The sequence below is a fragment of the Scyliorhinus canicula genome, chromosome 9, assembly GCF_902713615.1.
Source record: "Scyliorhinus canicula chromosome 9, sScyCan1.1, whole genome shotgun sequence".
NCBI classification, from domain to species: Eukaryota; Metazoa; Chordata; class Chondrichthyes; order Carcharhiniformes; family Scyliorhinidae; genus Scyliorhinus; species Scyliorhinus canicula.
The window spans coordinates 2,556,020-2,569,536 of NC_052154.1; the positions used below are offsets into that span (position 1 = coordinate 2,556,020).

Consider the following 13,517-nt stretch of genomic DNA (forward strand, 5'->3'; position numbering starts at 1 on the left):
AACGTTTCAGCTCCGTGACCTTTCATCAGATCTGGAAAAGCAAGAAGAGTATCAGGGAAGGAGGGTGGGCAGCACAGAAAATGGCAAGTTACATTCGCGCCACACAAGCCCCAGGCAATGACCATCTCCTACAAGAGAGGATCTAACCATCACCCCTTGACATTCGATGGCATTACCATTGCTGAATCCCCCACAATCAACATCCTGGGGGTTACCACTGATCAGAAACTGAACTGGACCCAGCCACATTAATACTGTGGCTACCAGAACAGGTCAAAGGCTCGGAATCCTACAGCGAGTAACTCACCTCCTGACCCCCACCATCTTCAAGGATCAATTCAGGAGTGTGGTGAAATACTCTCCTCTTGCCTGGATGAGTGCAGCTCCAACAACACTCAAGAAGCTCGACACCATCCAGGACAAAGCAGCCCCGCTTGATTGCTCCCCCTTCCACAAACGTTCAAACCCCCCACCACCGACGCACAGCGGCAGCCGTGTGTACCATCTACAAGATGCACTGCAGGAACTCACCATGATCCTTAGTCAACACCTTCCAAACCCATGACCACTACCATCTAGAGGGACAAGAGCAGCAGATACCTGGGAACCCCAACAACTGGAGGTTCCTCTCCAAGTCACTCACCACCCTGACTGGGAAATATATCGGCCGTTCCTTCACTGTCCCTGGGACAACATCCTGGAACTCCCTCCCTAACAGCACAGTGGGGGTACCTACACCTAAGGGACTGTCGCGATTCAAGGCAGCTCACCACCACCTTCTGAAGAGGAATTTTGGGCAACACATACTGGTCCAGCCAGTGACACCCATGACCCATAAATCAATTAAAAAGTCGCTGTTGTTGAAGATTTGACGGTAAATTTGTCCACTCCAAGATCCCACACATTGTGATGCCATGAAGACAAGATAATCTGTTTCAGTGATGGTGGATGGGATCAGCCCTGCTCTTCATCAGCACTGACCCTCTGTCAGTGCGGCACTCCCTCCGTACTGACCCTCTGACAGTGCAGCACTCCCTCAGTACTGACCCTCTGACAGTGCGGCACTCCCTCAGTACTGACCCTCTGACAGTGCGGCACTCCCTCAGTACTGACCCTCTGACAGTGCGGCTCTCCCTCAGTACTGACCCTCTGACAGTGCGGCACTCCCTCAGTACTGACCCTCTGACAGTGCGGCACTCCCTCAGTACTGACCCTCTGACAGTGCGGCACTCCCTCAGTACTGACCCTCTGACAGTGCGGCACTCACTCAGTACTGACCCTCTGACAGTGCAGCACTCCCTCAGTACTGACCCTCTGACAGTGCAGCACTCACTCAGTACTGACCCTCTGACAGTGCAGCACTCCCTCAGTACTGACCCTCTGACAGTGCAGCACTCCCTCAGTACTGACCCTCTGACAATGCAGCACTCCCTCAGTACTGACCCTCTGACAGTGCGGCACTCCCTCAGTACTGACCCTCTGATGGTGCAGCACTCCCTCAGTACTGACCCTCTGACAATGCGGCACTCCCTCAGTACTGACCCTCTGACAATGCGGCACTCCCTCAGTACTGACCCTCTGATGGTGCAGCACTCCCTCAGTACTGACCCTCTGACAATGCGGCACTCCCTCAGTACTGACCCGCTGATGGTGCAGCACTCCCTCAGTACTGACCCTCTGACAATGCGGCACTCCCTCAGTACTGACCCTCTGACAGTGCGGCACTCCCTCAGTACTGACCCTCTGACAGTGCGGCACTCCCTCAGTACTGACCCTCTGACAGTGCGGCACTCCCTCAGTACTGACCCTCTGACAGTGCAGCACTCCCTCAGTACTGACCCTCTGACAGTGCGGCGCTCCCTCAGTACTGACCCTCTGACAGTGCGGCACTCCCTCAGTACTGACCCTCCGACAGTGCGGCACTCCCTCAGTACTGACCCTCTGACAGGCACAGAGGAGCTTTCCAGGAATAAGGGGCGTGATTCTCCGATCCTCAGGTTAAGTGTTTTCGCCATCGTAACCACCGTCGAGTTTCCCGACGGCGTCAACATGGCCTCTGGATCAGCAGTTCTGGCCTCTATAGAGGGCCAGAACGGCACTGCAACGACCCACGCCCCTCCAGCTGCCGATCACGGCATCAACTGTGCGCCGTGTGGTCCGCGCATGCGCAGTGGCTCCCTTCTCTGTGCCGGTCCCTGTAGCCCTACGTGGGCACCGATTGCGGGCCAGGCCATAGCGGAGGCCCCCCCTGGGGTCAGAGCCCCCCCTCCCTCCCTACAGGCCGCCTCCGGACCCTTCCATGCCGTGGTCCCGCTGGGTAAGACCACACATGGGACTCGGGTTTTTTGTTACGGCCGCTCGGCCCATCCCGAGTTAGAATCTGCCCCGCGCTGAGAGAAACCCGCCCCAGATTTGAGATCGGGTTCTTACCTGCCACAGATGCACGTGTATGAAGTGTGCCGCATCCCTCCTCGAGTGTAGCAATAATGTTCAAACAAACTGTCGGGAAACAGAACAGACAGGTCGTTATTCCGACAATAATCCAAAACGACACTCCCTTCACTGCCCTTTGCCAGCTATCCTCACATTGTCAAACTTTACACACATGCATTTTTAAGCAGGTAGGAGACGGGCAGAATGAAAACGCTGCGCCGGACAAGCAGCAACGGAGGCGAAGAGCGGCCGGTGAAAGCTGGGATGTCCCACTTCTGGGATCTACCCTGGTCCCGGGATCTACCCTGCTCCTGGGATCTACCCTGGTCCTGGGATCTACCCTGCTCCCGGGATCTACCCTGCTCCCGGGATCTACCCTGCTCCCGGGATCTATCCGGCTCCTGGGACCTACCCTGCTCCCGGGTTCTACCCGTCTCCCAGGTTCAACCCGGCTCCCGGGATCTACCCTGGTCCCGGGATCTACCCTGCTCCTGGGATCTACCCTGCTCCCGGGATCTACCCTGCTCCTGCGATCTACCCGGCTCTCGGGATCTACCCTGCTCCCGAGATCTACCCTGCTCCCCGGGATCTATCCGGCTCCTGGGATCTACCCTGCTCCCGGGATCTACCCTGCTCCCGGGATCTACCCTGCTCCTGGGATCTACCCGGCTCCCGGGATCTACCCTGGTCCCGGGATCTACCCTGCTCCTGGGATCTACCCTGCTCCCGGGATCTACCCTGCTCCCGGGATCTACCCTGCTCCCGGGATCTACCTGGCTCCTGAGATCTACCCGGCTCCCGGGATCTACCCTGCTCCCGGGATCTACCCTGCTCCCGGGATCTATCCGGCTCCTGGGATCTACCCTGCTCCCGGGATCTACCCTGCTCCTGGGATCTACCCTGCTCCTGGGACCTACCCGGCTCCTGGGATCTACCCTTCTCCCGGGATCTACCCTGCTCCTGGGATCTACCTGGCTCCCGGGATCTACCCTGCTCCTGGGATCTACCCTGCTCCCGGGACCTACACTGCTCCCGGGATCTACCCTGCTCCTGGGATCTACCCGGCCCCAGGGACCTACCCGTCTCCCAGGTTCTACCCGGCTCCTGGGATCTACCCTGCTCCCGGGATCTATCCGGCTCCTGGGATCTACCCTGCTCCCGGGATCTACCCTGCTCCTGGGATCTACCCTGCTCCTGGGACCTACCCGGCTCCCAGGATCTACCATGCTCCTGGGATCTATCCGGCTCCCGGGATCTACCCTGCTCCTGGGATCTATCCGGCTCCCGGGATCTACCCTGCTCCTGGGATCTACCCGGCTCCCGGGATCTACCCGGCTCCCGGGATCTACCCTGCTTGCGAAACTTCGCGAGATTCAACGCAATCTGTTGAGACATTGCAATGTGAAACCCGCCCACAATGGGATCACTTTTTGCAATTCTGCATATTACAGCGAGTCAGTAAGCCTTATTCTTTTTTGTTTTGTTTTATAAATTTGGAGTGCCCAATTATTTTTTTTCCAATTAAGGGTCACTTTAGCGTGGCCAATCTTTGGGTTGTGGGGTTGAAACCCACGCAGATACGCGGAGAATGTGCAAACTCCACGCGGACAGCGACGCAGAGCCGGGATCGAACCTGGGACCTCGGTGCCGTGAGGCAGTAGTGCATCCTTTATGCTGACAGCAGCCAGGCAGTCTGATAGTTACAAACCCACATTGACACTGAAATCTTGAGCAGAAGCATTTGGCATTGCCAAATTCCAGAGGAGAGAAAATTCAGCACAGCCAGCAGGAGGCCATTCGGCCCATCGAGCATGCACCAACCCTTGGAAAGAGCACCCTACCTAGGCCCACACCCTATCCCCAGGGCCCAGGAACTCCACATAGTCTTTTGGACATCAAGAGAGAATTGTTCATGGCCGATCCACCTAACCTGCACATCTTTGGACTGTGGGAGGAAACCGGAGCACCCGGAGGAAACCCACGCACACACGGGGAGAACGTGCAGACTCCGCACAGACAGTGACCCAGAGGGGAATTGAACCTGGGACCCTGGCACGGTGAAGCAACAGAGCTAACCACTGTGCTACCACACGGCCATTCTGGGTGGCATGGTGGCGCAGTGGTTAGCACTGCTGCCTCACGGCGCTGAGGTCCCAGGTTCGATCCCGGCTCTGGGTCACTGTCCGTGTGGAGTTTGCACATTCTCCCCGTGTCTGCGTGGGTTTCAACCCCACAACCCAAAGATGTGCAGGGTAGGTGGATTGGCGACGCTAAATTACCCCTTAATTGGAAAAAAAATAATAATTGGGTACTCTAAATTTATTTATTTTTAAATAATTTAAAAAGCTCTACTCGGCATTCTCACATCTCCCCCTTTGAACTGGGCTGCAGGTGGGACAAAGGTTTGAAATGTGAAGAGAGCTGCAGTGGCAGAAGCTGACCAGAAGAGGGCGGCCTTAAGCTCTCTTAATGCTGTCCCACCAAATGTGAAAGGGTTGGAAATAAAATCCTTCAGGAAACGGCACTCACAATTAGCTGGAGATCACGGAGAGTACAGTAAGTGCCTGGACGTCTTAATGCATCACTCAGCGGCTAAATTATCCGGTGAATGCATTAATGCTGCATGCTCCTGAAATTAATATCCGACAGCCTGAGAGGTCATTACTTAGTTGCCAGCAGAGGGGAGCTGCAGGATTTTAATATTTCATGAGATTCATTCATCTGCTCACTTTGACACACCATTGGAACCCAGGCAGTCGACTTACAGCAAGGACACTTGCAAGAGACAGGGCGTGGAACAGCTCTGCAAAAAGCTGCTCTCCCACAGGGACACAGGAAATAGGAGCAGTCACCCTTTCACCCCCACCCCCCCCCCCCCCCCAAGCCTACTCCACTGTCCAATTAGATCATTTCATTCCCTTTTTCCTGCACTATCCCCATATTCTTTGATGTCATTGGTATCTACAAAATCATCAATCTCTGCTTTGAACATGCTCAATGACCCAGCCTCCACAGCGCTTCAAAGATTCACCACCATCTGACTTAAGAAATGCCTCCTCGTCTCAGTGTAAAATGCCTGATCTCTTATTCATTTTTTAAATAAATTTAAAATACCTAATTCTTTTTTCCAAGGGGCAATTTAGCATGGCCAATCTGCCTAACCTGCACATCTTTGAGTTGTGGGGGCGAAACCCACGCAGACACGGGGAGAATGTGCAAACTCCACACGGACAGTGACCCAGAGCCGGGATCGAACCTGGGACCTCGGCGCCGTGAGGCAGCAGGGCTAACCCACTGCGTCACCGCGCTGCCCTCTGACCTCTTATTCTGAGACGTGTCCCCTGGTTCTAGAGCCCAGCCCCAGGGGAAATATTCTTCCTGAATTTGCCCTCTCACTCCCTGTAAGAATTTTTGTAAATTTCAATGAGATCGCCTCTCATTTTCCCGGCGTCTGCAGAATAGAACTTTGAACGGTGATAACCAATGCATTCACTATCTCTACAGCCACCTCTTTCAACCCACTGCAATATAGATCATCAGATCCTGAGGGATTCACCAGTTTCCAGCCCCATTAATGTTTCCTGCAGTATTTGTTTTATCAATACCTATTTGTTTCAGGTCCTCATCCTCGCCAGTTAGAACATAGAGCAATAGAACATAGAACAATACAGCACAGAACAGGCCCTTCGGCCCTCAATGTTGTGCCGAACCATGATCACCCTACTCAAACCCACATATCCACCCTATACCCGTAACCCAACAACCCCCCCTAACCTTACTTTTATTAGGACACTACGGGCAATTTAGCATGGCCAATCCACCTAACCCGCACATCTTTGGACTGTGGGAGGAAACCGGAGCACCCGGAGGAAACCCACGCACACAGGGGGAGGACGTGCAGACTCCACACAGACAGTGACCCAGCCGGGAATTGAACCTGGGACCCTGGAGCTGTGAAGCATTTATGCTAACCACCATGCTACCCTGCTGCCCCATAAAACACATCCCCTTATCGCTGCCGTGACTCGGATACGAACCGAGGTTGCTGCGATACTAGTTCTCTAGTATTCCCCGTAGGCTTTTTATATCTTCCTCTATGAAGACATGAACAGAGCACTTGTTCATTGTCTCTGCCATTTCTATAACCCCCACTATAGATTTTCTTGCCTCTGTCTGGACTGGGTCCACATTCATCAATGTTCGTTCATACTCGATTTTCTCTTTTTCAGTTTCTTGCATCTCCTTTGCTGAATTCTAAAATGCTCCCAATCCTCCGGCTTACGGCTTTTTTGGCATCTTTAGAAGCTTCTTTCTTTGACCCAATCCAAGCTTTCACTTCTCTTGTTCAGCACAGTCAGATCACTTTTCCTGCTGGATCTTTGTGCCTCAAAGGAATGTGAATTTGTTACAAACCATGAATGAATATTTTCAATGGTTGCCCATCACCTGTTTAGCATCATACCTTTTGATGGAGTTTCCCAATCCACCACAGCCCCAGACCTCTGTGGTTTCCTTTGTTCAGATTAATTTTGGCTTGAACTGCATCACTTTCAAACTTAAAATTATCACATTATGGTCATTCTTTCCGAAAGGCTCCTTTACAACAAGATTATTAATTAGCCTTTTCTTATTGCATGGTACTAGATCTAAAATAGCTTATTCTCGAGTTTGTTCCTCAACGTATTGTTCTGGAAAACTATCTCGAGTGCCTTCCAGGAATTCACCCTGCTCAGTATTAATGCTGATCACGTTTATCCAGCCTACTGTAGATTGAAACCGTCCCTGATTACTGAATTTCCCATGTTGCATGCACCTCTAATTTGCTGATTTATGCTGCGCCCTACTTTAACACGATTGTTTGTGGCCTATAAACAAGAGTGTTTACTGCCATTTGCTGTTTAATAGCTCTACCCAAGCTGATTCACCCTGACCTTCCAATCTCACTATTGTTTATTAACAACGCTACCCTGACTACCCTCGCCTATCCTTCCTGAATGTTGAATACCCTTCAACATTCAGCTCCCAGCCTTGCTCAGCCTGCACCCGTGCCTCTGTAATTACATCTATCTATTTACTCCCATTTGTGCCGCCAATTCTACCCTGTTGTGAATGCTGTGTACATTCAGATGGACTGCCTTTAATTCTACATTTTTATTATTTTTGCAGCCTGATGGCCTATCAGCTGACAGACTCTGAGGTTGTTACACTGTCACTTCCTGCCACGCTCAGGTCATCAATTCCCTGATTTCCTTGCTCCCTTACCTTGTTCTCTCTTTTTTGTTGGTCACATCTTCCCAGGCCTGATCCCTTATCCCTGCTTTTTAGTTCAAAGCCACTTCCATCACCCCAGCTGTACAACTCACCAGACACTGTCCCAGTCTGGCTGCCGTGGTTCAGGTGTTGACCGTGCCGACGGTATAGCTCCTGCTTTCCCCAGCGCCCCATTTTGCCCCCACCAATCTTTGAGCCACACATTTAACTCCTTAACCTTATTTACTCTCTGCCAATTTGCACTGGATAATTACCTTTGGTGTTCTGCTTTTTAATTTAGCCCATAGCAATTCATACTCATACAGAACATCCTTTCTCATCCTCTATGTCATTGGTAGCTATGTGGAGGGGGTAGTGGAGTGGTGGTATTGTCACTGGGCCAGTATTCCAGAGACCCAGGGTAATGCTCAGCGACGCGGGTTCGATTCCCACCATCGCAGATGGTGAAATCACAATTCAATAAAAATCTAGTCGTAAAGTGTTGTAAATCCCACCTGGTTCACGAAAGGAAATGTGATGTCCTGACCTGGTCTGACCAACACATGACTCCAGGCACAGCAATGTGTGAAATGGCCTCGTAAGCCACTCAGTAAAAGGGCAATTTGGGATGGACAACAAATGCTGGCCCATATCCAATGAATAAAAGAACCTGGATTCTCCCCCCCTCACTGCAGGTTCCTACCCCCATGTCCCGCACCCTGGGTCCAGGGCTGGCGACACGACTGTCTGAACCCACACTCTGTGCTGCAGAGAACCATGCCAATCCCCCCTGGCTATACTGTCCCTTGTCACCACATCATAATCCATATAGGCTGGAAATGTGCCCATCACTTCTTCCTTCTCGATCTCCTTACCTGTCTCTCTCACAGTCACATCCTCCTATGGATCAGGTCAGACAACCCTAATGGGTGTAACGGCTCCCTGGCAGATTTCCCACACCCTGATGTGTCTCAGTGTCTGCAGCTCGGCCTCCCCCCTCCCTGATGTGTCTCCGTGTCTGCAGCTCGGCCTCCCCCCTCCCTGATGTGTCTGCAGCTCGGCCTCCCCCCTCCCTGATGTGGCTGCAGCTCGGCCTCCCCCCCCCCCCTGATGTGTCTCAGTGTCTGCAGCTCGGCCTCCCCCCTCCCTGATGTGTCTGCAGCTCGGCCTCCCCCCTCCCTGATGTGTCTGCAGCTCGGCCTCCCCCCTCCCTGATGTGGCTGCAGCTCGGCCTCCCCCCCCCCCCCTGATGTGGCTGCAGCTCGTCCCCCCCCCCTCCCTGATGTGGCTGCAGCTTGGCCTCCCCCCCCCCCCTGATGTGGCTGCAGCTTATTCCTCCCCCCTCCCTGATGTGGCTGCAGCTTGGCCTCCCCCCCCCCCCCCTGATGTGGCTGCAGCTTGGCTTCCCCCCTCCCTGATGTGTCTCCGTGTCTGCAGCTCGGCCTCCCCCCCCTCCCTGACGTGTCTGTAGATATGGAGGGTCCACAGGGGGTAGACACAGAGGGTCCACGGGGGGTAGACACAGAGGGTCCACGGGGGGTAGACACGGAGGGACCACAGGGAGTAGACACGGAGGGACCACAGGGGGTAGACACGGAGGGACCACAGGGGGTAGACACGGAGGGACCACAGGGGGTAGACACGGAGGGACCACAGGGGGTAGACACGGAGGGACCACAGGGGGTAGACACGGAGGGACCACAGGGGGTAGACACGGAGGGACCACAGGGGGTAGACACGGAGGGGCCACAGGGAGTAGACACGGAGGGACCACAGGGAGTAGACACGGAGGGACCACAGGGGGTAGACACGGAGGGGCCACAGGGAGTAGACACGGAGGGGCCACAGGGAGTAGACACGGAGGGGCCACAGGGGGTAGACACGGAGGGACCACAGGGGGTAGACACGGAGGGGCCACAGGGGGTAGACACGGAGGGGCCACAGGGTAGACACAGAGGGTCCACGGGAGGAGTAGACACAGAGGGTCCACGGGAGGAGTAGACACAGAGGGTCCGTGGGGGTAGACACAGAGGGTCCGTGGGGGTAGACACAGAGGGTCCGTGGGGGTAGACACAGAGGGTCCGTGGGGGTAGACACAGAGGGTCCATGGGGGTAGACACAGAGGGTCCATGGGGGTAGACACAGAGGGTCCGTGGGGGTAGACACAGAGGGTCCGTGGGGGTAGACACGGAGGGACCACTGGGGGTAGACACAGAGGGTCCGTGGGGGTAGACACGGAGGGACCACTGGGGGTGCGCAGGGGGTAGAAGAAGAGGGACCACGGGGGGTAGACACGAAGGGGCTGCAGGAGGTAGACACAGAGGGGCCGCAGGGGTTGGATATGGAGGGACCACTGGGGGGCCGGAGGGGGTAGACATAGAGGGGCCACAGGGGGTAGGTACAGAGGGACTGGGGGCACAGAGGGTCCAGAATGGGGAACAGAGGGGGTGGGCGGTGCGCAGATGGGGTGGGGGAGTGTGGGCAGAATGAGACAGTGGGGGGGGGGGATGATAGAGCAGTGGAGGTGAGCACCGGGGTACATCAAGAGGGGTAGAGGAAGCAGAGAGAAGGGGTTAGCTTCTGAGGCTTCAGGACATCTCAAAGCAGTTTACCAGCAATGAAATGCTTTTGAAGTGTTGTCAGTGTTGTGATCTCGAAAAAAGTGTACAGAACACGGAAAGAGGAGGGGTGGGGATTAATGTGCTTCCAGATAAAACTGACATTCACTGATTCTAGCAGCAGGGGTTGAAATATCCTTTTATTGCTGAAGGGAAGCTCGGCTGCTAACAGCAGTCAGCAGAGCCAGTCCTGAGCAGCAGAGTAATTGCTCCCAGAGGGACCTATTCCACAGGTTACAATTACCCATATACAACAAGAGGGTCTGGAGACTCAGTCAAGACACATTGAATCTGCTGTCAGAGACTCCCAGCTCATCAAACTGCTTCCTGATTACTCTGCTCCTGGTACTGAATTGCCACTTCTGCACTTTCATTATTTTCCTGATGTTTTGATGATCTCAAAGGTAATTCTAATATTCAAAAGTTGGCAAGAGGAAGAAAATGTTCCATTTGAAATAAAGTATTGTTGAGTTCCTCAGCTGGATATTTTTCATATAAAATGTCAGTCTGTAATAGTGACAGTGGGTGAAAGTACCACAGCATTAACTCTGCCTGCCCCTGCACATTCATTCAGCACTTTAACCAGGACTGGATTATTTTAACAGGGATTTATTTATCAGCTGTCTGCTCACTCTAACTATGCTTGTTCTACAATTCCACTCAGCTCCTGGGGTAGCACCGCACGGCCACAGTCCAGACCAACAGCTCTGATCAGTCCAGGGGGTCAGCATCACCAGAGGCAGCAGCTGGGGAAAGGCAATGTGGGAGCTGCCAGCGCCAAGGGGGGAGGTGGGTATTGGCAATTGGGGGGGGGGCGCAGGCAGATCCAAGAGGGAAGGATGTCGGCTGTGTCAAGGGGGAGGTTAGCAATAGGGGGGGGGTGCAGCCCAGTTGGAGGTGTGGTATGTCAGAGCTGGACGCTCTGCTGGACACGAAGGATCCCTCACTGCCCGACAGATGTGTAGGGCAGGCTTGATGCAGCAACATCCTTGCCAATCTGCCGATTGTGTATGTTTTTAGCTGGCCTCTCTCTCCCAGCCTGCTTAGTTGGCAGTGACGATAACCACATTTTACAAACAGCACTGCCTAACGCCTTTGTCTCGTGTTATACAGGAGAACCGTTACACCATCAACTGCTCTGTAGATTGACCCAAGGTACGGAATGACCCACACTCCCACCCCCTGCCCACTCCAGTACTGCTGTTACCAATTCAATTTGATGCTCTTGGTAATGGACCAATAATCGACAGGACTCGAGTTCAAGCCCCCTCATTGCAGCTTGAGAAGTTGGGTTTGAAATTCAGGGTAATAAAAATCCCCCATGAGCACAAGTGAATGTAATAAGGACAGGGTGGGCAGGAATCTCCGTCCCATCGCATCAGTTTTTCAGTGAGGTGCGTCCCCATGTTTCCCATTGTGGGCAGCCCCACATCGTCGGGAAATCCTCGCGCGTGGGTTTGCTGCCGGCACAACAGAGAATCCCGCCAGCGGAGAAACAATATATATACTTACACTTACAGGTAGACCCCGTCGTCGGTGCATTACCGACTGACAGTGTGTACGTTGGGTAATTGTGATACCCTGCCCCTAGCGCGGGAGCTCCCACTCCCCAAGGAGCAGGGAAAAGACAAGCATTCCCATTCCGTAGGTCCCGTGCAGAATATTACACTGACCTGGATACAGACTTTCAACAAAGATTGTGCGAAACCCCAACTGCTACACACCTACCCATGGACCCACAGTCACTGCTGTGTCCAATCAGTTAACGGCCTCTCTTACCCGGTGAAACTATTTGTTGTTCATTCACAGGGTGTAGGTGTCACAACACTGCACCAGCATTTATTGCCCATCCCTAGTTGCCCTTCATAAGTAGGTGATGAGCGGCATTTCTGAATCGCGGCAGTCCTCGAGATGTAGGTACACCCACCGTGCTGTTAGGGAGGGTATTCCAGGATTTTGCTGCTACTGCGTCAGTTGGATTGGATTGGATTTGTTTATTGTCACGTGTACCGAGGTACTGTGAAAAGTATTTTTCTGCGAGCAGCTCAACAGATCATTAAGTACATGGAAAGAAAATACTTCATAGGGCAACACAAGGTACATACTGTAAATACATAGACACCGGCATTGGGTGAAGCATACAGGGGTGTAGTATTAATCAGGTCAGTCCATACGAGGGTCATTTAGGAGTCTGTTAACAGCGGGGAAGAAGCTGTTTCTGAATCTGTTAGTGCATGTTCTCAGACTCCTGTATCTCCTGCCTGATGGGAGACGTCGGAAGAGAGAGTTGTGAAGGAAGTCAATGTTGAAAGTGATGGGTGGGGAGCAATCAAGCGGTACTGCTTTGCCTTGAATGGTGTTCGGCTTCTTGAGAGTTATTGGAGCTGTACTCATCCAGGCAAGTGGAGAGTATTCCATCACACTCCTGACTTGTGCCTTGTAGATGGTGGACAGGCTCCGGGTGGGTCAGGAGGTGAGTTACTCGCTGTAGGATTCTGAGCCTTTGACCTGCCCTGGTAGCCACAGTATTAATGTGGCTGGGTCCAGTTCAGTTTCTGATCAATGGGAACCCCCAGGATGTTGATTGTGGGGATTCAGCGATGGTAATGCCATTGAATGTCAAGAGGCGATGGTTAGATCCTCTCTTGTCGGAGATGGTCATTGCCTGGGGCTTGTGTGGCGCGAATGTAACTTGCCACTTGCCAGCCCCAAACCTTACTGCATTTTGACATGTGCTGCTCCATTGAGAAGTTTAAAATGATGCGGTTCCTGGATGAATAGGGAGGACCTAAATACCTCAGCACAGGCATCAACCAGGGGGCATAATAGAGGGAGGAGAGAAGACGAGCCTCAAACTCGCTGCCTGAACGGCTGTTAGAGGCAGAAGCTCTCATCACATAAAAAAAGTAGCTGGGTGTCGACACGAAGAGCTGGAGTCCGAGTGCAGCAACGTGGAGTTCGGCTGAGGAGCTCTTCGCCAAACAGCAAACATGATGGGCCGAATGGCCTCCTTCTGCTTCATTCATTTTTTTTCTGAATCCAGTGTCCTGGTCCACAACCAGCCCTCAAACAGCATCACTAAAATTGATGATGTGGCTAATGGGGGTGTGGAGAGAAAGCGGGAGTGGGATACTGAGTTTGCACGATCAGCCATGATCGTATTGAATAGTGATGCAGGCTCGAGGGGCCAGATGGCCGACTCCTGCACCTATTTTC

At 53.2% G+C, this 13,517-nt stretch overlaps 1 protein-coding gene across 3 annotated transcripts in view; it reads right to left on the minus strand.

Annotated features, from left to right (window-relative positions):
- Nucleotides 1-13,517, minus strand: part of pepd (peptidase D) — a 224,675-nt gene that overhangs the window by 95,009 nt on the left and 116,149 nt on the right. For all 3 annotated transcript variants that reach the window (XR_005461732.1, XM_038806189.1, XM_038806190.1), the window contains exon 10: nucleotides 2,431-2,499. Coding sequence is in view for 2 of the 3 variants with exons in the window: in XM_038806189.1 (XP_038662117.1) it covers nucleotides 2,431-2,499 (69 nt within the window). In the remaining variant the exon portion in view is untranslated. The remainder of the gene's footprint in view (nucleotides 1-2,430; nucleotides 2,500-13,517) is intronic.